This window comes from Vanessa cardui, chromosome 11 (genome assembly GCF_905220365.1).
Source record: "Vanessa cardui chromosome 11, ilVanCard2.1, whole genome shotgun sequence".
NCBI classification, from domain to species: Eukaryota; Metazoa; Arthropoda; class Insecta; order Lepidoptera; family Nymphalidae; genus Vanessa; species Vanessa cardui.
In genome coordinates this window covers 6,936,481-6,963,375 of record NC_061133.1, presented here as the reverse complement: position 1 = coordinate 6,963,375, position 26,895 = coordinate 6,936,481, and the positions used below count along the sequence as shown (strand labels likewise).

The window sequence follows — 26,895 nt, the reverse complement described above, 5'->3', positions numbered from 1 at the left end:
GTAAATTACCGCCACAAATACGAAAAAATTAAAAAAATAGTTAACCTATGTTCGAATGCAACAGACTTAAATTAAATTAAATTTGCATTATTTACATTCAATAAATTTTCAAGACACCTTTACTGTTTAAAATATAGTACAATAAGGGCAAAACAAGTGGAAACATAAAAGATAGTCATAAAATTTTGATGATGAATGAATTTATTTTGCATTCCTAATGATATCAATTTGCTGTTATAAAGAATTAATTTATGAATATCATCATTGAGGATACATTTATCTAACAACATAATAAATCATACATACAAGTAAAAAGAAAAAGGCTTTTGGTTGGTGTAGTACACAAAATAAAAAAAAAAACATCTGCACTTACAAATTTTCAAGTGTTTAAAGATCACGAGAATTTGAATGTCTTTAAAATATTATTATAAATTATTATTTTAAAATATTAGCAGCTGTAAATGTACGTAAGTTTATTATATGTAAGTTACTTGAATTTACTATGTAGTCGATACTATACCGATTCTATGATGAAATCTTAAAACAATTAACTAATACTTTGTATAATAAATACTACTAAATAATATTTTGTGTGATGTCACTTAAATAAAATAAAATATGAATTTACATATTTGCAAATGATTTCAAACTGAATACATACTATAACAGGAATTAATAAAATCAATCAAACATGCAGATTATTTAATTTCTCAATAAAATACCAAAAAGTGTTATGTCCTTAAAGTTTAGTTATTGTAAAATTAAATACATATTGTTTTCGTATGATAATATGCAAAGGATGCAGTATTTGATCTAAAAATTAAACCTGAAATTATATAAATATTATCTACCTATTTTATGCAGAGTATAATATTCCACGAAAAATTCGAAGCCATCATATTCGAAAATTAAATCGAACATAGAGCTGCTACGGAATGATTTAAATTGTAGAACCACGAAGGATAAACAAAGAAGTAACACTTTTATGCGGATAATTGTAGAATCTCATATATATTTAATATGCACAATGCAATTTTGTATAATACTTCGCATTTCGTCCAGGAATATGTATTCTTTTAAACTAAGCAAAACTTTATTTAACATATAAACTTTTTACAAAAAATAAAAACTTTCTGACAACTTTTTAGCATTAAAAAAATCATTCATAAGTGCTAATAAAAAAAGTGAACAACAGCGTAGCTTTATTAACAATTAAAGGCACAATTTACAGATATGAAATGGTTATCTCGGTACATATATAATTAGGGATGGACCTGTCCCAAAATTCCATTGATACATAATACAGATACGCGTAGGTGCGAGATGCGAAGCTCGATGACACCGAGGTATTAACACTAGGAGACTCATGCGCTGCCCGTTCAGTCGCACGCCGATCGCGACGACAACGCAGACTCCGGGAAAGCAGAGCCTTAACAAGAAAACTTGCAATTTTCTCAGCCGGACATAAAATTAATTTTTAACATAAAATATTATACGTAAGTAACATTTGTTACCTTTATAAATAATAATTTTAAAATCAATCATATAGACAAATTATTTAACTTTTTCAGGTAGACATTTAGGAAAACTGTGAAATATATATCTTCCCCGTAATGGGGTTCAAATTAATATTATGGGTAAGTTTTTTTTTAATTAAAATTCTAATGAAAATGTGTCAAATTAAGATATGTCCAAACAGTACCTAGCTAGTATTGATTTCTAATTCATACATATTTTTTCACTTGTTCAGTTAGTTGCCTCTATTTCCAATTTTTTTTTGTTAAACGTTTCTAGGTTTTGTTTTCAATTAACTCACTTTATACTCTTCGCTTTCATTTTTTGACTTTATAAAATCTAATTTCGTCTGCGTTTAGTAAAATTAATAATATACAAAGGTTTTTGATCGTTTAATAATCGACATTGTAAAAAGCGTAAATTGATCCTTTTTTTGTTTATGGTATCTTCAATTACGGCGTAGAATATGACAATTAACATTTTAATATGTATGTACTACAGTTCTATGTGTTCATTGTACTGAAGTGATATAATGAATCCAAAGCTATACTTCATTCTAGCGATAAGTTTAATTAATAGATATATAATTGTATTATAAACAAATACAAAAAAGCATGTTCGTTCGTCACTCTCGAAAGCTTTAAATTAGAAGCCTTAATTATGCTTCCCGCGACAATAGCTTAAGACCAGTTGTTGATATTTAATTTTTTATTGCTTAAGTATTTGAAAAGGTTGATACGCCAATAAATTATTTATACACTCAATTTGATACAAATAAAAAGTTAAATCAAAATTTAATTTATTTTAGAATCGCGGAAATATTATGCAATAGGTAACTTAGGGGAAGGTTTAATAATATGCGAGTAACTTTTTTTTAAATGTATCGTTTCGTTACGTATTGTAAAACGATAACGGACGCGTGCGAAACAAATGTTCCTTTTTCAAATTTCACTTTAAAGGTGCACTTTTATGGTCTTATAACTCATTTTGTATGCATGTCATAAATGGCGCATATTAACTCGTACAAATACCTTTGTAACACTTGTCGGGCAGTAGGGCAAAACTGTTTTATCGATTCGATGGTATCCTTATACAATAAGTAAAATTATAAACATATTTTTTTGTAAAAGAAAAAAAAAACAAAAATAGTTTTTAAAGAAATGCCGCATAAGGCACGCCCTGCTCAGTGTTTTATGATTAATAGTTTAAAAAAGAGATAAATTCATTAATATCTCTCTAACGTCAATACAGTTACATGCGAAGCATTTGTGGTATTCTTAAGGTATATCCCACCCCGAAAATTTTCTTTTATTTTTTCTCGTATCCATAAATTTTGAATATCAAAAAAATATTGACAGAATGAATTAAATTCGTGTCCTTTTTAACAAAAAAAAAAAAATTACTATGATATATATTTCCTCATGATAAAACATCACTTTTTGTAATTATTTGGTTTTTTAATCTACTTTTGCTTTGTCCTGCCTTAATATAACTTTTCTATAATGCTCCGGATGCTTAGTGTTTTTTATTTAGACTTGATTGAAACCTTGTTAAAAATTTAAATATAATTTGCGTTTTCTGTTATACGTATTTGCAATGAATTTTGAGTTCAAATCATGCTGTATATACCAAATCCAGGTTGGATTTGGTTACTCAATGGTTTAAACTTATTTTATATGAAGTATTATAATATTTTTTTTACTATGTCACAATAATAAGAATATAAATTAAACATAACAGATAAAAAATGTTAGGCTTAAAAGATTTTATTTTTAATAAGATCTGTAAATGGTCCTCAAATTTTTAAGCCATTTACATTGAAGCTTGACTCAAGTCTTTCATTCATTATCTCTCATTGTCTTTGGACTGTAACTGTATTTATAAGTAAATTCCATATTTTTTTTTTTAATAACATATTTCGTGAAATCATGAAAAACCTCAAGATAGTTATTATATCAATAATTGATCTGTCAAGTCACATCTCCAATTTCAGCATTTTCGGTCTTGCTAAGATTAAAATCTTTAATTATTAACTCTTGATGATTATATTATTTTTACTTTACCGTACAAGATATGAATCTAAAATAAACTTAAGAAAATGATAACGTAGAATATTCAGAGCACGAACTTTACAAGGACGATGGAAACAATCAGAAATCACTTCTTCATTCTATGTCCTTACAAATTACCTACTAGAATGACCATGATCTTGAAACGTTGTAAGAGTATAAATATCAATCATGCGAAATGAGGTTCTATATTTAGACATTATTTTTTTTTTATCATAAATACGATTGCCTTTTTAAAAGCAAATCAACATTTCTATTTTTGAAAATGACATGCAGTTCGGTGTTTGTTTTCAATGTTAAAGCAAATCGATGAATCAATGGTTAGATTGAATGTGCACATCACTGCTTATTATAACTTGGAAGGGTTATTTATGAAAGAACAAGCCTTTTGTCCTAAACGTGAGCTAAATGTCACTTCAGAATAGGTACCATGAACTGGTCGTGTTGTGATGACGATGACCCCGAAGCGTCTTCGACTACCTGCCAATGATGCCTGTATGCAAATCGTGTTTCCCGAACGCGACGTGTCAACGTACCTACTAGCTCGTTTAGCAGTTATTTATTAGATCACGACCTGATATTAGAAGAAAAACCAAAATTGGATTTTTTTGCACGATTAATCTTACAATTTTATCGTTGGGTATCGTATGACTTTATCATAATGGCTGGAAGGTTTTGAACATGATACAACTACACAATATTATAGAATTTTATATATAGCTTTGAATGTTTTTTGTATTAGATACATATTAAACATATTCAATTAAATTTATAACTAATTGCAATACAATCGGATAAAAACATCTGTTTTTTTTTTATAATTTGCCACATTTAAACTTCTTTAGTTTAGGTACATAAGGATAATTAATAAAATATACGTTTTAAGCGCGGAATTTGAAAACAGTGCCAGTCGAGTGTGCCATTTACCAAATATCTGTATTTCGCTGAACATTCTACCGTATACTTCTTCCGATGTGGAGTTTATCTAGTTTAAGATTTTAAATGTCAAACGTTTGACTTCTTTACTTGCACTCATTTGTTTCATTGTTGAACCAAAACATTAAAGAACAATATCGATGAGACTTGACATGTCTCTCTTTTATTGCAGACTTTTCGTACTTATGTACATATGCGGTTGTATATTAGTACATAACTACATAGGTGGAAAAATGTGTATTTAATAATGATTAGTTAATAAAACGTGGTGTAACATAATTCAATATGTTTTACAGATATGAAATTGTTAACATTAATCATTGCATTGCCTTTGTTCCTTCATTATTCAACTTTATTTAACTTATTGCCGAAAATTTGTATTCTTTCGAATTAGATTAATATGGATTAATTATATATATTCGGCATTGATTATAAATTAAAATTTTCAATCATTTGTTAATAATAAATATTTTTCCAGCGTTATAATTTATAAGAAAATATATAATTAATAAATATGCTTCTTGGGTACCATGTAATATATACAACTTCCGAAACTATTTTTGTGGCTAATATGGTCATTGACTTGAATATTGGTTTTGTAAATAAATATACACTTACGTGAACCTGTCTCAAGTGTTGATCTTGGTCTTGACTCTATCATGTTATGTAAATTATGCAAAGATATAGTTAGGTGTTTTATTGGTAGTTCGTTGACCGACGACATTGCCCACGCTTACGATTTTAATTCGGTATGTCACGCAGGAGTCACGTCAAAGCTTTAAAGTCTCATTGAAAAAGCTCCTAGAATTCCTCGAATGGAGCCAACTTTGTCGTTTTTTTATTCGAATTAATTACGACTCGTAAGTCATAATAGCACATCAAACTGAATAAAAAGTGACTGCAAATCGTGTGCCCATAGAACGTATACCTACTCCCATTGTTGACTAATAAATACACAACTTTTTTAAAGGTTCAACAACCTCCAAGCCTTTGTTCGATAAACTGATTATTTATCCGAATCTTAATAGCTATAACTGGTATAATCAATAACGAAAACTTGTGGCCGTTTACGTTACAATAAACATGTAAATCTTTCGATATTGTCATATAAATATTTTATTTATTATTTAATAAAATGTATTATATTACATGCGCTATGATGATTACGTCCTCCTCGCTAGTTTCACGACAATTCAAGAGAGAAAAGCTATCACAGGAAATTTTACAGTGTACAAAAGGCGTTCTCACTAATTCTTTACTTCTACAATTCGATGGGGTGGTATTTATACGAAAGGAGATTCAATTGGAGGACTATGTAATACATGATTTCCAAGGAACGGGAGGTGTATTTTTGAGGGATTGTTAATGACGTTTCCAAAATTCGAGCTCCTACTGAGAATATAAAGATATGTATGTAACATAAGATATAATGGATGGGTTAGGCGTTAGAACATATATCTCTCCCAACCTTTTAAGTAGAGGGATCAATTATATAGTATATGAAAATCATAACTAAATATTTAAATTTATACCACTAACTATATTTATACGTATGAACTGGCAAAGTTGGGTAACATTCGTGTTTATAAATTGGTCTTCTTTTTGCTTTTTGTTTGGTAGTCATCGACGAGCATTGTTGTAACCAATAAAATGAAAACAAAAAGTTCAAAAAATATGTTCAAAATATGTAAATTGAGTGTACTTGGATTTTCTTTAAATTTTCAATAAATTTTGATTAATTGAATTTCGAATAAAGAGCAAACGCGTTAGTAAATTATTTTTTTAATTGTTTGTTATAATTATTGTTTAGTGTGCGGTGTTGTACATCAGTGTCACCGCATCACCGCGCTATCCAGATGAGAGCCCTTTCGCTCGGAGCGCTATTGAAACAATACCAGACCATGATCCCATCGCACCTCCTATTCGATCTTCGGTGGAAAGCATACCGCTCAGGTAAATATTACGCTAAGAGTGTCCTGTTTTTATACAAAACAATCAACGTCGTATAAACAACATTATTTTTATGAATATATCAGCAACTTATCCTCTCATCACTGTTGTTTATTATACGAGTAATTGAGAGGAAATTGCTCTTTTTACCTTTGAATAAGTGCTGTCATGTAAATATTCAATAAATTAAACATGCAATTTTAAAAGTTTAAAAATATTTATAGTCAGTGCAAAAATACTATTGTTATTAATAATGTAATTATAAAGTTATGTGTAGTCTTGTACAAGTTTTACCATATGGACATATTTTATCGAACTTGTACAAGCTTGTTAATGGAGAATAATCCAAGGTCTGTCAATGATATCTTGGAATGGTTGGTGCTAAATAATTTTAATACAGCTTATAAGGTTAAATCTGACGGCGAAAATATTTTTATTCGTCCATAATAACAGCGTAGACTTAATGCCTCCACATGTGTCATAGTTGTTAATATGTTTATGTTAATGTATTATTCCATATGAAATAATAACATATTTATAGGAACATTAACGAAGAAGGACAAGGAAGACTGCCTCTACGAGATGCTGTTGAAAAACGTCCTATACCTGTTGCCGACCCTGATTCTTTGTATAAATACCTAGAGGTAATATATTATTTCATTAAGCACGATAAAAATATGTTACTATTATCTGTACTGACAAAATAATTCTTTAGGATGCAAAAAGAGCGGGAGCAGATGTGGAAGGCATTGAAGAGTTTAAAAAATACTACGGGGCTGCTAGCTACCTAAACAAGTAAGGGTTATAAAACAAGTATTATAATTATTACGAAAAAATGATATTAAACAATTAAGTATTGGTCATATTGAAGAATCTCTCAATTTGTTTTATTAAATATTATACATTATATTAATTATTATATTAAATGTGGTTTTTTACAGTGGTTCACGGACTGATGAAAAACTAGAACAGGGAAACGCTAATCTTCAAGGTATTTTTCTCACATGTTTTTTTATAAATAAACAAATTAGTTTCAATTATTAGTTTTATATTAAATTCACGAATAACATTATAATTAATTATTATCGAGGTTTGTTACTTACAAAATAAAACACGACTGTGTAAAATACTAAATGAGTTTCAATTTAAATCAGTAATTGGCTATGTTGATAACTTGATATCAATACGTGAAACGATTTTAATGAGGCGATTTGACAAAACATAATTCAGAATTACTAACTATATACAGAGGTACATGATGAGCTGAGATGGCCCAGTTGTTAGAACGCGTGCATCATAACCGACGATTGCGGGTTCAAACCTAGGCAAGCACCACTTTATATAAGTGCTTAATTTGTGTTTACAATTCATCTCGTGCTAGATGGTGAAGGAAAACATCATGAGGAAACCTGCATATGTCTAATTTCATCGAAATTCTGTCACAAGTGCATCCCACCAACCCGCATTAGAACAGCGTGGTGGAATATGTTCCAAACCCTCTCCTTAATGGAAGAGGAGGCCTTATCTCAGCAGTGGGAAATGTACAGGCTGTTACTTTACTTTACAGAGGTACATATACGTTATTGTAATAAAATCAATTTTATAACAGAAATGCAGCAAACGATGAACGACCCAAGCTCCCGGCGCCTCGTGGTATGCTACCTGGAGTCGTGGGCGGCGTACCGCGCGCCGCCGCTGGCCTTCACCGCGGGGCTAGTGCCGCGATCTTGCACGCACTTACACTACGCTTTTGCGGTCCTGCATCCACATACATATGAAGTTATATCAGCCAACGAAGACTATGATATTATTAAAGGTATATTATCTTCCAAATCATGAATATAACTATAAAAGACGTTCTTGGTTAACATACGTATGATATGACAATTATGGTAATATTTATTTTGGAATCATCAGTAGTTTTTAAAACGAGGATATACTATTTGAACTCGACCCAGAAGTAAATGATTTATCGTAAAACGTAAATATGAGCTGAGATGGCTCAGTGGTTAGGACGCGTGCATCTTAACCGATGATTTCGGGTTCAAGCCCAGGCAAGCACCACTATGCACATGTGTTAAATTTGTGTTTATAATTCATCTCGTGCTTGGCGGTGAAGGAAAACATCGTGAGGAAACTTGCATGTGTCTAATTTCATCGAAATTCTGCCACATGTGTATTAGACCAACCAGCATTGGAACAGCGTGATGGAATATGTTCCAAACCCTCTTCTTAATTGAAGAGGAGGCCTTAGCCCAGCAGTGGGTAATTTACAGGCTGTTACTTTAAAACGTAAATAAACATATTATATTGTTTTCGAACATGCTGTATAATTGTAAATGGATTTTTTTGTACAGGTGGTTACCGCATCGCGACGGGACTGAAGCGTCGTATTCCAGGTCTTCGTGTTATCATAAGTGTCGGCGGGGAGGGCATGGAGCGGTTATTTAGTGAAATGGTTCAAGAACCCTACAGACGTAATTCATTCATCGACAGCGCGGTCACCTTCCTACAAGAACATGATTTTGATGGTCTCGACCTTCACTGGGTATACGCAGGTAAATAAAACTGAAATTAACTTGATGCAACCCATGAACCAGTCAACCAGTACCATCATACTTAAATTTAAATATTTTATGATGCAGGCGACAAGGATGAAAAGGAAAAAGAGCTTTTAACTACACTCCTATACGAGCTTCGTGAAAAATTCTCTTCGTATGGTTATCTCTTATCGACTGTCCTTCCGCCATACAGGTAATAACGAAATATCAGATGCATTTATGCGAGTATTTGTTAAAGTTAAGACTTTGTTTAATAATTACTACCGACCCACTCCGGCTTCGCACAAATGCAATACTGATTACTAAGTATACTACAGATTTTTTTCTTGTTTCTTTATTGTATTGTACGTATATATACAAAAACCTTCCTCTCGAATCACTCTATCTATTAAAAAAAACCGCATCAAAAACCGTTGCGTAATTTGAAAGATCTAAGCACACATATGAACAGACAGCGGTACGTGACTTTGTTTTATACAATTTAATGATAATGATAATGTATTCAGATACCAAATAGAAGATGGGTACGATCTAAGCGCAGTCAGTGGAGCAACGGATTATACAATTCTGCAAGCTTGGGACATGACGCATTCGAAACGTGAAGATCCTCCATCAAAAGCATTACAGCACAGCCCTCTACATAGAGACCCCGGTGCGGGTTCGAGGGATCAACGATTCGATAACATAGTAAGGTTTTTTTTAAATAATATTTATTTAGATAACAAATCTAATTAGTGACATAAAAGTATCCATCTATATGATCCTTGTTAAGTTAAATACTGTTTCTTCTCTGTCTATCTCCTTTGATTTTACATTCGAAAGAGGAAGACACAGCATGATTTTAACCAATCAACCCCTGCAAAACATCTAAAACAAAAATCAGCCGATTAACATAAGGTTATTAAAATAATTACCATGCTAGTGTGAATCATGAAAAAAAGGTAAATTTACAAAAAAATATATATAAGTATAAAATTAGCTTGTGCATTGGCCATTGACCTTAAGTCTTGCTAATTTAAGAAAAGGTTCACTTTGTTTATCGGTTGCTTATAATTAGCAGGAATGCACTAAAAAGATTTTCTGCACATGTTACTCCCTTAGAAAAGTCCCTTAGTTTATCATTTAGTCTCTAACTATATTTGTGTTGACAAGTAAGAACTGTTATAACATCTTAAAATACTTTTGCGATAACATCTACATATATTCCAGCACATCCATGATTCAGCCATTATCTGTAAATGACGTATACATTTGTCAATTGATTTTTAGGAATTTATGGTGAAATATATAATACGCCATGGCATGGCTGCTGATAAGTTGGTACTTGGTATTCCGTTATTCGGACGCAGTTACACGCTAGCTGCTTCCACTTTGCCCGCTCCTGGTGCTGCTATCGATGGCTGGGGTGACGAAGGACAATATACCCAAACTAAAGGGATGCAAGCTTATTTTGAGGTAACTATTTGATTACTAAAGCAAAAAAAAAATTAAGGTAAAAGAAAAGAAAATGGAAAAAATTATCCCCTTTTTTTAATTTTAGATATGTATGAATGAACGAGAAGGTAAAGGAGTAAGCGGGGTAGACGCAGCTGGAAATGCATTCGCTGTCTTCGATAACCAATGGATAAGCTATGATACGCCTAACACTGTTCTAGAAAAGGTACGTTATAATTATCAAATTTACTTTGAACATTCTTCAGGAGAACATCCGGAAATTATTTCATGACAATGCTCCAATACATGATAGGTCGAGGATTTCGAATACTAGGTTTATAAAAATATATTTTGTCGTATAGATGAAGTTCATCACAAGTACAGGATTAGCCGGCGCCGCTGCCTGGGCTATTGATATGGATGACTTCCGCGGCTTGTGTGGATCGCCTTTCCCAATCTTAAGTGCTATATCTACAAGCTTGAATGGTATTTTATGTTTATTTTATATTAATCTTCATTTAATCTTTATAAATATTACTTTCTAATCTGAAATTATTTTAGGTGAAGCAACATACAATGATCAATCCTCTCTCAAAATTGGATCATGTGAAACCACTAACCCTTACTTGGCCTCCGACGAAGAGTCCTGCGCACACTTCCATTTCTGTACAGGAGGGATCAGTTACAGAATGATTTGTGAAGATGAAAGACTTTACGATCCTTCGACTGGTTTTTGCGGGTAAGATTAATTTAAATTTTTGTTTTATTTTAGTTCAGTCAGACAAATATTATTGCACTTGAACCTTTTTTTGTCAATTATAAAACAAATAAAAATAAGTTGTGAGTTAAGCAGTAAATAGTAAAGTATCAGCCTGTTAAGATCGAATTCGATACGTGTTTAATTGGTATATTGCCTGAAGGTAAGACTCTAAAATTACATAAGATTAATTTAATTACAGTCACCAAGATGTCGGCAAATGTATTCCCGGCCAGAGTCTTAGAATTAGTGTCGAAGAAGCTACTCGTTTCTTGGCTCAAGCGTATGAAACTGATTTTGAGGTAATTTTTATCATAGATGCATAAGTTCCTGTAAATATATCTTTTCCATAAAGTGTAACCAAACTGCATATGATAGATACATAAGGTATCTATCATATGTAATTTGGTTATTAATTGAAGGAAATTATCTTACATAGCTGAAGTTGTCTCTTGGAAGTACACCCAAATATAAAATGTTTCTTTCACAGTGGAATAGTGGAACACACAAGGAGATTCAAAATATGGAATCTGATCGTCTAGTTAACTCTTATCATGCTGAAAATAGAAAAGGTAATTTTATGGAAATATTTTTTGTTTTATTTTAACCGAACCCGAGGAGAGTAATTAAGTATGTATATATATGTATATGTATGTATATGTATTCGACCTAAAGATATTTCCCATGAAAATAAAACGTCCACAAAATCAAATGAAGAAAATCAAAGCTTTCAATATGCTATGAAATTAAGTACCAATAAAACAGTAAAGACCTCAAGTTCTAACACAAAACCCGACCGGTCCTCAAAATCAAAACGTTGTAAATATGGAATAAATTATGATGATAAAAATGGAACTGTCTCTTCCATTTGCAAAATAAACCGGTTATATCCTTTCGCACATTATACACCAATTTTGATGCTAACAAAATAGATATTAAATTCGTAAAGGCATATCGAGTTTTATGGGAAAATCCTTAAATATCTACATGCAAACAATAAACTTATATAAAATTCTTTAATTACTTTTTTAAATTTGTTTATATTCGTAATGTTGTTACTTCATATTAAGGAAAAAACTAACTTATCTAAAAAATGTTTTCAGGAAATGATAATGAAAAACGAGTAGTCTGCTACATGACCAGCTGGGCTTTCTACAGAAGAGGCGATGGCAAATTTGTTCCAGAACATATCGATACTAGACTTTGCACTCACATTGTATATGCGTATGCCTCTTTATCACACGACGAACTTATTGCTAAAGAGTTTGATCCATGGGCTGACATCACCAATAGTAAGTGACACTAAAGTATCTACGATTTTATGCAAGTAGCAATTGCACTACATGCCTGTTTCATATATGATATTATGAGCATTTAAACAAATACAACTTATAAACTGTTACTTTCTTAACTTATAACATTTGTATAAAATTGCCTTCGTCACAATATTCTTTACATTTCAGATCTCTACGAACGTGTCACTTCTCTGGGCGATGCTAAGGTCTTGCTGGGATTGGGTGGATGGACTGATTCCGCTGGAGACAAATACTCCCGTTTGGTGTCATCGCGTACATTACGTGCAAGATTTACGGAGAGGATTGTTACCTTCCTACGAATGCATAACTTTAAGGGTCTGCATTTAGACTGGAACTACCCAGTCTGCTGGCAGAGTAATTGCAAGAAAGGTGCTAAGTCGGATAAGGCGAACTTCGCAAAATTAGTTCAAGTATGCACACATATATACATTTACATATTCATTCACAGTTATATTGTTTATAAACAAGTACAATTTATTGTAATTTTATAGGAATTATCGAAAAGTTTACATGCCGCAAATATGGAATTGGGTGTCGCACTCTCCGGATACAAGGAAGTCATTGAATCGGCCTATGATTTACCAGCCATATCTGAAGCTGCTGACTTCATGAGCACGATGACGTATGACTATCATGGTGGATGGGAACGAAACACAGCTCATCACACTCCATTGGTCCCGTTAAAAAACGACGATCTATCCTATTATTCTATAGTAAGTTATAAACAAAACAAATATCAAAAATTAATCTTTACATTATTTATTTATATAATAGACAAACTAAACCATTATACCCAAGAAATGGGGGCCTGTTATGGTTTGATTATTTACTCTCGACGCCAAACGGCATTAGGACAAAAACACCAATTTTTTTAAAGACTTATTTAGATATCTCTAACAATAATATTATTGAATTAATATTATTGACCTCATTACTAATTTCAAATTTTATTTTATTTTTCCCTTTTTTTTTGTTCGTATATGTTATACTTATGTATTTCTTAGGAATATGCAGTAAAAGCTTTGATAAGTAGAGGAGCAGATCCTAAGAAGCTGCTACTTGGGCTCGCATTCTATGGTCAGTCGTACAGACTCGCCGACACGGAAGGATCAAGTGGACCAGGATCAGCAGCTGCAGGTCCCGGAGAACCTGGAGAATTCACTAAACAACCTGGAATGCTGGCTTACTATGAAATCTGCTACAGAGGTATTTAAAACTCTAAGTAACTATAATTTTGTTGCAGTCTCATTTTCTATGGAGAAAAAAAATTGTATTTAGCATTCAATACTTATATGAAACTTTCTATGATATATGAAATTACATTTCTGATAACGTATTTCGTTTTCTTCCAGTGAAAAACTTGAGGTGGAAGACAGGCCGTCAGGAGAAAGCAGGACCTTACACCTATTCAGACAACCAGTGGGTCGGATACGATGATCCAAAATCTATAACAGAGAAGGTACCGCTATCTTTAAATTACTTTCAAATATTTGCAATAAAATCCTACTCGCTTTTACTAAAATTTACACGTATTTAAATTGACTATGATGTATCATCGATATGTAACAGTTACGTAATATCATACACCATTATCCAGGTCGAATGGGCAAAGAAGCAAGGATTGGGTGGTGTGACAGCATGGGCAATAGATTTGGATGACTTTAACAATCGATGCTGCAACGAGCCATCGCCGCTGCTACGCGCTGCAAGCCGTGCTTTGGGAAGATTAGTTCCTCCTCCACCGACATCAGCTTGTGAAAGACCACCACAACCAGTCACACCAGCACCACCAACAACTACACCTGCTGAATCGGACGGTAAAATGAATTTTATTTAAAATCGTATGCCGGACTTTTAAATATATTTCATATGTTAAGAAAAGTGTATGTGTTTACATTAAAAATTATGTTTCTATTAAATAAAGGATCAATTGTTGGTGGTGGTGACCACGGAAGTCATGGTAATCATGACCAACATACTTCTACAACCTGGCCTGGATGGAACCCCTCGACTACAACTCAGAGCACAATGCAAACATGGTGGTCCCAACCTACAACAACTCCAATGACGACTACTAAAAAACCTACTACAACTACTCGAAGAACTACTACTACAAGCACAACTACTACTGAAACAGCTCAAATCGATTCTGGTAAGATACGAAGAAAACAAAGATAAGAAAGAAAAAATAAATATATATGTAGTTATATGTATATCGATGACAGTTTAGATTCCAATTGTAATGGCGAATATATACTTTTTTGATTTAGACTCACTGTGTGAGGTGGGCGAATACCGCGACGCACCAGGCGACTGCGAAGCCTACTTGCAGTGCGAGGCGGGTCATTGGCGCAAACACCGCTGCGCGCCCGGTCTACACTGGTCCATCAAGACTAAGCGGTGTGACTGGCCTAGCTTCGCTAAGTGCACAGGTACAAAATACTTTACAATTTTCACTTCACTTATTTCTATATCTATCACAATAACTGCAATTTTTTATTTAAATTAAATGGTAAAGTAACTTTGGTAAGTTTTATACAGCTCATTAATCTAAAAATATTTTCATTTAGCAACATCGATTAGTGAAGCAAGCACAGCATCTACTACATTGGCACCTATGACTTCACGCCCACCACCTAGACCTACTACCACTAAACGTACTACCACTACATCCACTACTACGACAACGACAACTACTACAACTACAACTGGTAGACCAACTACATCCGTTATTCAAGGTAAATGAATATTTTTATTTCTTTAGGATTTTAAAACATATTAGTAACAGTAGGTATTAGTAAGTAATATCTGATCATTTCTTTAAAACGATCTGATGATACTTTTAGATGGCGTGTCTGAAGGTCGTCCATGTAACGGTCAGGAGTACCATGAGGTTATGGGTGACTGTAACTCGTATTTGCACTGCGACGGCTCCGTATGGCGCCTGCAGCACTGCGCTCCCGGCCTGCACTGGAGCGCCACGCAGAAACACTGCGACTGGCCCAAATATGCTAAATGCGGAAGTAAGAATTTTTTATTTGTTAAAAAAAAATAGATAATTGTGTACGGTATTTTTTCAATGTATTATGGTACGGGGAAATGCTGCTAGCATTCTTGCCACCATTCCACGTGGGCAAGATTTATACAGTAACTAGTTTTAGTTCATATTTGTATATATATATTTAAGCATTTAATGTTGTTAATTTTATGGTACTTAGTTAATACAAACGTATATCGTTTTCTAGTTTAGTGTTTAATAAACTACATTCTACAAATTTCTATTACTTTAGGTTCAACGCCAAAAACAACTACGTCAGCTCCGAGACCGACTCGACCGGCAACTAAGCCAACAAGACCGCCGACAACAACATGTAAGTTACTTGAAAATAATATATAAGAGTCTCTTTATTCCATTGATGCAAACATAAATACCAACGAGAGAGAGAGAGAGAGAAATAATACTCCTTAAAACTTCTCGTTCAATTTGATAATAATATCAAGTGAGAACGTAAGAACGTGAACCAAATTTTGGTAAAATATTTTACTAAAAATTGGTTTGTATTTTACCAAACTTTGGTAAAATATTTTACCAAAAATTGGTTCACGGAGATCAAGTATGAAAATTAGATGAGATGACGCAGTATCAGTAGTTCTTAATAGGACAAAACGAACCCGAATAGCTTAAAATTTTCGATTTGTAACTATAATGATAACAAATTTAGGGAATTAAATATTTTTCCTCCTTCTTCTTTACCTCCGGACTATTTAGAGGAGGAGGTAAAAGGAGGTCTATTTAAATAAATGAATACATTAAATGAATAGTAAATAATAATTGCTGAAAAAATTTATAAGCACGCCGAATTTCTATCCTCAGATTTTTTACTGATCTGAGGTATATATGTCTATTTGACTTAAAGATAATATCAATGAGCACACGTAATTCTTCTATATGAATAAATATCTCAAGTTGGAAGCATAGTTAGTATATTTTTATATTTTGCAGCAGCTGCGGTAGTTGACAGACCGTCTGACGACGGCCAATGTGGTCCCAATGAAATGCACGCCCCAGCATCAACTTGCGATTCGTATCTGCTGTGCGTTGGCGGACGCTGGCGCAAGCAGCTGTGCCCGCCCGGCCTACACTGGGACAAGCGCACAAATCGGTGTGACTGGAAAGAATTCGCCATGTGTGAAGGTAACATTGATTACCGGCAATAAAAATATTACATATATTTATACTTCATTTAGTAAAAATATATATAAAAATACATTACAATAAATCTCATAATCAATTCATATATAATCAATCATCAACGATATTTTTTGTATTATTACAGCAAGGCAACCAGACAGAACTACCAGACCACCCTTCCAGAGTATATTTACAACGACATCTCGAAGACCACCAACTAGAAGAACAACTACAACAACTACAACAACAGCGAGACCTTCTACTACTGTGACCCAAAGCGGCCAGTATCAAATACCAACAGTAAGTATTAATTTAATAATAATTCTTTTCTATCGTTTTTAGAACGGGCTGTTCTTCATTAAAACAATTCAAACATAAAAATGATTGACATTCAACAACAACACATTGTATGACAATTTTTTTTACTTTTTTATCTGCCTCACGGCTGGACATTTCATTACGCAATTTTGCGTAACATCCAGCACATTTTCTCCTCTTGGAACATTTTATGAGATGATGTGTTTGCTTATTTGATGTCGTTTCTAAAAAGATAAAAATTAATTTCACTTGTTACATTAATCAAACAAAGTTTCATATCTGTCTGACGATTTTTATACGGTTTTTATCCAAAGATTTTAGAAAACAGAATTCATATGTCATATTTTCATTTTCATTCATATTTACAATTGTAAAACTTTGTGCACAAGAACTAAAAATTGTATGGCCATTTTTCTATTCAGCGATGCTCAACTGGCACTTACCACGCGCATCCTCGCTGCGAGAAGTTCTACGTGTGCGTAAATGGCGTGCTCGTGGCACAGAGCTGCGCGCCCGGTCTCGTATGGAACCCACAACATTCACAATGCGACTTCCCTTCGAGAAACTCTTGCACGGACAGGCGACAAATAACTTCTGCCCCTGCGGAGATTAAGCCTAGCGCTATGCTGCAAATGCCGGAAGAAAAACCAAGTAAGTATATTTTTCAGATTTTTAGAAGTTAAAAAAAGTGGCGAACAAAGAATGAATGTAATATTTTCATAATAACACATTATGTCTAGTTATTTGTCATTATGACAGTATTCTATAAAATACTCAATATATTAAAATGACATTATTCTGCTTTATTTTCAGTGTTCTGTGAAAGTGGTCAATACGCTGCTGATCCTTTAGATTGCTCTCGATACTTACACTGTCTGTTTGGCAAATTCGAAGAGTTTTCATGTAGTGCTGGCTTACACTGGAACCAGGTAATGTGTTTTGAACACGTCTAAATTAGTAGTATTTCTAATGAGTGACTGGGATCTATCCATCTTGCACAATGCGCTTTGTCTGAGAGTATATAATTAGACAAAATGTCAACAACAATGGTAAATTACTTGATTTTTAAAATTTTAGGAGAAACAAATCTGCGACTGGCCAAGTAACGCTCACTGTAAAGTTCAGAAAGTAACAACGACGACGACTACGACTACAACTACAACAACGACAGAACCTACTGTAATAGATTCTGAGTCTGACGGTCCCGTACAGTCGAAACCAATTGTTGCTGAAGTGGATTTCGTGGACCCTGCAACTAAGCCGCAGCTATTAAACAGTAATATTTATAAATTATTTAAATTTAACAATCTTAAAAATAAAGAGAGTAAGATATTTTAAAACAATCTAATTATTGTATTTTAGCACGCTACAAACTCGTATGTTATTATACAAATTGGTCGTGGTATCGACCTGGACTAGGAAAGTTCAACCCAGAAGACATGGACCCGTCAATCTGCACTCACATTGTCTACGGTTTTGCCGTATTAGGAGAACAAGACGGCCTGATAACAGTCCACGATCCTTGGTCTGACACTGAAAACCGTAAGTAGAATAAAATAAAATCTAGTACATATAATCGATATAGAGTTTATAAATGCATTATTATTTCATTTAAATAGGTTTCTACGAGCGTGTGGTGGACTACAAAAAGTACGGAGCTAAAGTGTCTTTAGCTATCGGCGGATGGAAAGATTCTGCTGGTGATAAATATTCCAAGTTGGTGAACGATCCTCAAGCACGCGCAAGATTTATTAGTCATACTGTGCAGTTTATAGAACAATACGGATTTGATGGACTGGATTTGGACTGGGAGTATCCTAAGTGCTGGCAGGTACGTGGACCTTATTTTATAGAAGACAATTAAAATGTTATTTATCACCATTTCTTTTCATATTCAGAAAGTATCGAATTTATGAAACGTTATTTGTTATAATTACTTTTTTTACTCGTAGAGTAACTTATTTAAAACCACATTCTTTTTAGGTGGATTGCTCTAAAGGTCCTGATTCTGATAAGGATGGCTTTGCTGATCTGGTACGAGAACTATCTGCTGTTTTTAGACCAAAGGGTCTTTTGTTATCTTCTGCTGTATCTCCCAGTAAAATGGTCATAGACGCTGGTTATGATGTACCAACCTTGGCGCATTATTTAGATTGGATAGCGGTGATGACTTATGATTATCATGGACAGTGGGACAAGAAGACTGGTCACCTTGCTCCACTTTACTATCATCCAGATGATGACAACACTTACTTTAATGCTGTAAGTAACTTGTAGTTTCGAAATTAATGATGTTTTTTGTATAATATCGATTGAAGATATTGTTTATTTTTTCTCCCTTTTTAATCCTTTTTTTTTGTTTTTAGAATTATACCATGCATTATTGGATGGAAAAAGGTGCACCTGCATCTAAACTTGTAATGGGTATACCTCTGTACGGTCAAACATTCACAACATATTCAAATTGGGATAACCGTATTTCCAATGGACTCAATAAGCCAGCGATAGCAGGTGGTGACGCAGGAGAATATACAAGAGCAAATGGATTCCTGGCGTATTATGAGGTACCAAAAGATAATTGAAAATCTACAATCTACAAAAAAAAATCATATTATGTATTTTGCTTATTTGAAATCTTATTTTTTACTTTCAGATATGTGAACGTATCAAAAATCGCAATTGGGTAGTAGTTAAAGACAAATATAACCGTATGGGTCCATATGCTTATAAAGGCGACCAATGGGTATCGTTTGATGATGTCGATATAATAAAAAGCAAAGTTAACTTTATCAAGTCTCTTGGTTTGGGCGGCGGTATGGTTTGGGCGATTGATCTCGACGATTTCAAAAACAGGTTAGTTATTTTTTAAATATAGTATATAATTGTTGTAAATAATATAATTGTTCTTAAAATTTAATATGCTATACAACTTCTATTAACAAAACTGAAAAGTTTTTAAAGAGTGACTTGCCTTGATATACATATTGATATTAAACCTACTTAATATGCGATTTTATTGGTTTTTCACGTCCATTCTTCCTTAGAATGAGAATGATAAAAATATTATCTTTATATAAAAGTATAATATTTATAAAAAAAAATGTTTTAGGTGTAATGAAGGGAAATATCCACTTTTGAATGCAATCAAAAACTGCCTATTGGATTCAAAAGTAGACTCAGAGTCAGTGCCCTTAAAACCTGTGGACCAAAATTCTTTAGATGAAGATGACTTTGAAGATATAGAAGTAAAACCTGCATATAATAAACCAACTACTAAACCCACACATAATAAACACACTACATCACGTCCAACAAAAACAACAACAACAACAACAACAAAGAAACCTACGACAGTTGCAGTTGTTAACGATGAAGTAGTAGAGGAATACAAAATTGTCTGTTACTATACAAACTGGGCTTGGTACAGGTAAGATGTATTTTCCTAAAAACTGAATTAAAAATTGTTGTTTTTTAAACTTAAATCTAATTTTTAATATTATTCTTTTCAGGCCGAATGCTGGTAAATATACTCCCAGTAATATAGATCCTTCTCTATGCACACATATAGTATACGCATTTGCTGTACTGGACAGCACAAAATTAGTAATGAAACCACATGATAATTGGTTGGACGTTGAAAACAGTAAGTTCCTACAGTATCATTATGAATGGTAAATAATCTACAAAATTATGTTTTATTAATAATGAACGAACACAATTTTCAGAATTTTATGAAAAGGTCGTAGCCTTAAAAAGCAATGGTGTAAAAGTGGTCTTAGGTTTGGGAGGCTGGAACGACTCAGCAGGTGACAAGTACTCACGATTAGTTAATAATCCTTCAGCAAGAAGGAAATTCATTTTACAAGCCATTGACTTTATTCGACAACACGGATTTGATGGCTTAGACCTTGACTGGGAATACCCAAGATGTTGGCAGGTAAATGAAGCAACAAATACAAAACATTATTTAAACTATTTACATGAATTCTCCGTCAAATTAATAATAATCGAATCTGGAAAAAATTAAATACTTAATGTCATAAATTATTTTATACCAGGTTGAGTGTGAAAAGGGACCCAGTTCCGATAAACAAGGTTTTGCTGATTTGGTCAAAGAATTACGTGCTGCATTCGAACCTCGAGGACTTCTTCTGTCTGCTGCTGTCTCTGCAAGCAAAAGAGTTATAGACTTAGGTATATATATGCCTAAGTTATTATAAGTTTCTACCTAATTTTTTAAACAAATTTGTCAAATTCTCTTACTTCTTTTCATTTTGATTTATAGCATATGACATCCCGGTCTTGGCTAAGAATTTGGACTGGATTTCATTGATGACGTATGATTTCCACGGACAATGGGATGGGAAAACTGGACATATTGCACCTATGTATGCTCACGAAGCTGATGAAGATAAAACATTTAATACGGTAAATTGCAATAACGTAATATGTATGTTAATGATTGAAAGTAAAAAAAAAAATAGTTTTTCAAAACTTCGTATCAATTTTCAGAACTTTACGGTAAACTATTGGATAAACAAAGGCACTCCACGTAATAAGCTTGTTATGGGTGTTCCTTTCTATGGTCAGTCTTTCTCATTAGTAGAAAACTCAGGTAATGGCTTAGGAGCACCCACTTACGCCGGTGGTGAAGCAGGAGATGAGACCAGAGCACGAGGATTTCTGTCATTCTATGAGGTAATTACATAAATATTATTTTATTACTAAATTCAAAATACATCAACTGGAAATCATACAAAATATAATATTGTGTATTATTGTAATATGTTACCCAAGAAAAAAAGAATTATAAAAATGAAATACAGAGACCTATAGCATTGCCCGGCTCAGAGAATTAATGCTCAAATTCATTACGCCAGGTCTCAATTGAATTTGTATAGTTTTATTTGCAATGTGCCTAATATTAAGGCCAAAATAGTTTATTACCTACTTTATTTGAATAAAGTGTTGATTTTTATAATAAAGATCTGCGTACTTGTTTCAGATATGCGAACGGGTAAGAGTCCAGGGCTGGCAAGTTGTCCGCGACCCTGGCGGTAGAATGGGACCATACGCAACGTTGAACGACCAATGGGTTTCTTTCGACGATGACTTCATGGTGCGCCACAAGGCGGAATACGTACGTGCTATGGGACTTGGTGGCAACATGGCGTGGGCGCTCGACCTCGATGACTTTACTGGAAGACACTGTGGCTGCGGACCATCGCCGCTGTTGGCCAACATCAACCATGTGCTGCGGGGAAGGGAAGCTCCACCTCGTTGTGTTTTTGAAGAGAGTTAGTAGAGACTTATATAAATAATGAATTTTACTGTAATTGATTTAGGGTGTGTCAGATTTCCTTTTCAAAACCATATTTCGTATATCATGTAATTAATTATTATTACTTGACAAGTGTATTTAATTATTATTGTTACAGTTCAAAGTACACCTACAGCCGTTGCTACGACAACGGAGGAACCTGTCACACCGCCTACTGATTCTCTTTCGGACGTCGAAATTGTCAACGATGTAAGTTCATATTCTTCTGAATCAAAAAAACTGTATTGTGACAAATAATAATTTTTAAAATGTCATAGGGATCATCGCTGGAGGGTAAAACTTGCTCTGGCGTCGTGTTTAAAGAAGACGAAAGGAATTGTGCGAAATATTATTTGTGCATCAATGAACAGTATATTCAACTTACTTGCCCTGCGCCACTTGTTTGGAATCAGGTAAATATCGGAGTTCATATTATATTCATCTTGTTTGCTACTATGACAATATATTAAATATACTTATAGTAGCTTATTAATTAGTTAATTACAATTAAATAAGTAGTTACTTTACATAAATATTTAGGAAAGTGATGTTCGAATACATTTTTTACGGCATGTGATTTTTTGGAAATCAATTAAATTTTTTTGAAAAAAAATCACATTATTTTAAAAGTGAAAAGGACAAACCCTCAAAATATTTTTTAAGCATTACATATAGATAGATAGATATAAATATCAATCTAAATAGACAATGCGACAAACTCTAATTGATAAAAATATAACTGCTAATTGAATGGAATAATCCGAATTTATCACCTTCATGTTTTTATATTGATAAAAAATATAATCTTCAGTACAAAGTACACATCGTATAGATAAAAATATCTACGTCATTTATGAGCTGTTCTTCATAATTACAGAATCATTGTGATTTCCCGAATAAGTCGAAATGTAAGAGTAAAAATAGCTTGAAAATAAGAGATAGCAACGATGAAGTAGATTATGAATTCAAGCCTATCATTGCGTGCTACTTTACTAACTGGGCCTACTATAGGTAAGTAAAAAGATTAAACTATGAGCTGTAACGCCTGTAACAAACTTAAAGATGAAACCAGTATGTCTAAAGAACTTATCTTATCGAATACCTACATATTCTCAATATTAAAAAAAATTATCACCTTCTGTAATAACATTAACTCTAAAAAAAAACCAAAAAAAATACAAGAACTATTTAACTATGTAATATAGACTATTAATAATTTATGAAACAATAGACATCGTAATTTTTTGGTAAAACATATCATTATAAAACTATTATGATATAAATATATATTTAATATATTATAGACAAGGCAATGGCAGCTTTGGTCCCGAACAAATTGAGCCGTCACTTTGCTCACACATCATATATTCTTGGGCGCATCTCGATGGTGACAGTAACACAGTAGTTGCTGGTAATCCAGAGCTGGACATTAGTAACGGTAAATAAAGCATATACAAATAAAATACAAGTATGATATATCGAACGTATAAGTCATGTTTAATTGATGTTGATCTATTTAATAATTACTTCCACAGATTTCTATGGAAAAATCACAGAGCTGAAATTCAAGGGTGTAAAAATAATTCTTGGGGTCGGTGGCATTGAAAACTCGATGGATGAAAAATGGAGTCAAATGGCTGCAAGTCAAGACAAAAGGAAAGCATTTGGAAGTTCACTATTGAAGTTCATTCAAAAATGGAAATTCGATGGAGTACAGATCGCTTGGCAATATCCTGTTTGCCAAGAGGTAAAAGAAAATCTTTTCTGCATAAAATATTTCTAATACGAGAAAAATAATTGTTAAAAATCAAAAAGACCTTTAAATGTTCTAAATTTGTATAATGAGAATTGAAAGTATATACGTGGTAGATCCATATTTATGGCCAACCAACCGCAAAACTTCCATGACATATAATTGTTCGTATTAAACTTTTTTTAAATATTTAAAAAAATGTTATATTCCGAGATTCTAACTGTAATTCGCATAATTTTGCTAAAAAATCTTACTACTACTTAATAAAAATGAAAATAATCCTGAAAAAATATTTCTTTTTTAGGCACCATGTACCGGAAAAGATACGACCGAAAAAGACCATTTCAGTATGCTTCTAGTAGAACTGTCCAAAATATTACGACCACATAATTTGGAGTTATCTGCAATAGTAGCTCCAAACCCTGAAGTTGCAGCAGTGGCCTATGATCCTGCAGTGTTGACAGCCACACTTGACTGGATTGGGATAGCAGCAAATGATTACTACGAAACAGACTCCAAGAGAACTGCTTACCTTCTACCATTAATGAGTAATGAACCTCATAAATTGGACAGCTTAGTAAGTAAAACATATGAAAACTGAAACAGAAATGGCTATCTTTATTCCTGTCAGTTTTATTGATCAAAAAATTAATACGGATTAATGTCAAAATACGTAGATGGTTGCTGTTATAATCAATTAAATTAATTTCAATTTTTAGCTTGGCTATGAGCCTATATTTTTTACATTACTTTTGTTTATTTTTGTAGGCTGCGATTATAGGTTTCTGGTCCAGTATAGTCTCAGTTAATCAACTGGTGATGGGGGTTCCTGCATACGGTCGCTCTTATACTCTACGAAGCGAATTGAGCACAGGCATAGGTGCACCTATAGCCGGACCGGGTATGCCAGGCCCTTACACGCGAATACCTGGATTCCTGGCCTACAATGAGGTATTTAATTCAAAATTAGTTCCATAATTTACATGTTTTTGATAAATTTAATCAATTCATATCTAGTAACATAAAGCCAGTTCTGATAATATCGAGTTTAGAGCAATACCATTTATTACAAATTCAAATGAACCTCGACAAATTAACTTGTTTAAATTTTAATAGCTCTTAAATTTCCTGTCTTGAGTAAAATGAACCAAAAATATGCAGATTTGCGCCCAAACCGAATCTACCTCGTGGGACGTAACGACCAATGAAATGGGTACGTATGCCGTGAGTGGGTCGCGATGGGTATCATACTTGCGGCCTCGAGATGTGATGGCAGCCACGACAGCGTTAAGACTGGCCGGATTGCGGGGTGCGGCGCTGTGGGCGCTGGACCTGGACGACTGGCGCGGCGCGTGTTCGTGCCCGCCGCGTGCCCTCCTCACCGCGTTAAGACAGGGTTTGCTCGAACCTAATTCGCAGAACCTAGTGTGTTAAATTGCAGCACCCGGACACTACGATACGAACTCGCAACGTTAACCAACATCACTTTGAAATAACGAGAATTAGTGACAATCGATAAACAAGCAGTCTAAATCTCTGTTGAAGAATTAAAATAACAGATAAAAATGATAAATCTTTGCTACAAATAATGTAATAAAAAAACGCAGTACGAGTAACTGTTAAAAAAATATACAGCAGAGCCACTTTATTAAAAAAACTGTCATTCGAAGAACCTCAACTGGTCAACTTTTAATAAAATTGACATAGATTAATGTCGGTGCTGTAACATTTACTATATACTACCTCGAGCTTTGCTCATGTTAAATATGAATAGATAAGAAAGAAAACGGACTGTAAAAAAGATACTCAATTTGAGGACCATTGACCAACCAGTCCTCAAATCCTTTGTAATAAACTTCTCATAATATTAAGATTATAATTATAAGTTCTAACATAAGTCGGACGTTATTGTTGATACCTACGTGCTCATTGATCACATTATACAGAGTCCGTCACAAATGTACTCTACACGAGTACATAAAAGCTTATATGTAACAAATACCTACAAAAGCGTAAATCACCAAATGTTACATTTATACAAAAAAATAAGAATGAATAAATGATGATGAATAAAAAATTATTTAAGTTTTATTTATCGAATGAAACGTACATACCATTTCATCCTACATTTAAAAAAATCATCCGAAAAGACAACAATAAGGAAAAAATGTTGCTAAACCCAATCATTATACCTTGATCTTTTGTTAGTCTTAAGTAATGTTGGTATAATCCGCGCAATCAAAATGGAAGCCGAACTTTTAAAACTTTGGACCCGCTCGATCCGCCAAGTAGTGATATCGTCGGCAAATTTGCGTCAGTGTCTCGCGATATATGCTAGTTTGTTAGTATAGATTTACTTCACAGATAAGATTATTAGTAGATTTGAATAATGAGTAGACAAAGGTAAACCATTAAAGTTTTAATATAAAAAAAATACTAAACAAATCGTTACCGGGTGGAATGTTGCCAAGAATAATAGCACAATTTCCTCGTTGAATCGGAATTTCGACCTTTTAGCCAAAAAGGGACCAACCCTCCTGTCAACAATGGAGGCAATGTGGCGTGTTGCTATACTTTTATTTAAGGTTTCTGCACTATTACTCCACTATTCCAGGGTTTTTCAGTTTCATCAAATAATTATCATACTAACTGTTGTGACCACTTCACCTTTGTGATCACTTGTTGTTGAGGTGACGACACCGCCCATAGATATTAATTAATTATCAATGTAAGTGATGAGCTTAATCACTAGCAGTTTTTAAGAGTATAATATT

At 33.3% G+C, this 26,895-nt stretch overlaps 1 protein-coding gene across 1 annotated transcript; it reads left to right on the top strand.

The window, feature by feature from the left end:
• Window positions 1–1,288: 1,288 nt before the first annotated feature.
• LOC124533468 (probable chitinase 10) lies at window positions 1,289–26,033 on the top strand. Its single transcript, XM_047108761.1, has 52 exons — window positions 1,289–1,496; window positions 1,572–1,637; window positions 6,331–6,473; window positions 7,012–7,114; window positions 7,186–7,265; window positions 7,412–7,461; window positions 8,080–8,286; window positions 8,828–9,028; window positions 9,116–9,224; window positions 9,538–9,718; window positions 10,301–10,486; window positions 10,572–10,691; window positions 10,828–10,951; window positions 11,027–11,204; window positions 11,425–11,524; window positions 11,713–11,794; window positions 12,326–12,514; window positions 12,686–12,948; window positions 13,030–13,251; window positions 13,543–13,744; window positions 13,891–13,997; window positions 14,136–14,355; window positions 14,463–14,690; window positions 14,809–14,970; window positions 15,109–15,276; window positions 15,385–15,561; window positions 15,829–15,909; window positions 16,542–16,733; window positions 16,876–17,030; window positions 17,471–17,699; window positions 17,862–17,977; window positions 18,126–18,324; window positions 18,411–18,590; window positions 18,668–18,879; window positions 19,032–19,310; window positions 19,415–19,612; window positions 19,702–19,901; window positions 20,158–20,475; window positions 20,558–20,691; window positions 20,774–20,985; window positions 21,107–21,242; window positions 21,334–21,476; window positions 21,561–21,746; window positions 22,054–22,345; window positions 22,487–22,578; window positions 22,647–22,781; window positions 23,246–23,379; window positions 23,673–23,806; window positions 23,904–24,115; window positions 24,426–24,698; window positions 24,890–25,072; window positions 25,283–26,033. The coding sequence occupies exons 2-52, from the start codon at window positions 1,614–1,616 to the stop codon at window positions 25,553–25,555; spliced, it is 8,724 nt and encodes a 2,907-aa protein (XP_046964717.1). The 5' UTR covers window positions 1,289–1,496; window positions 1,572–1,613; the 3' UTR covers window positions 25,556–26,033.
• Window positions 26,034–26,895: the final 862 nt, after the last annotated feature.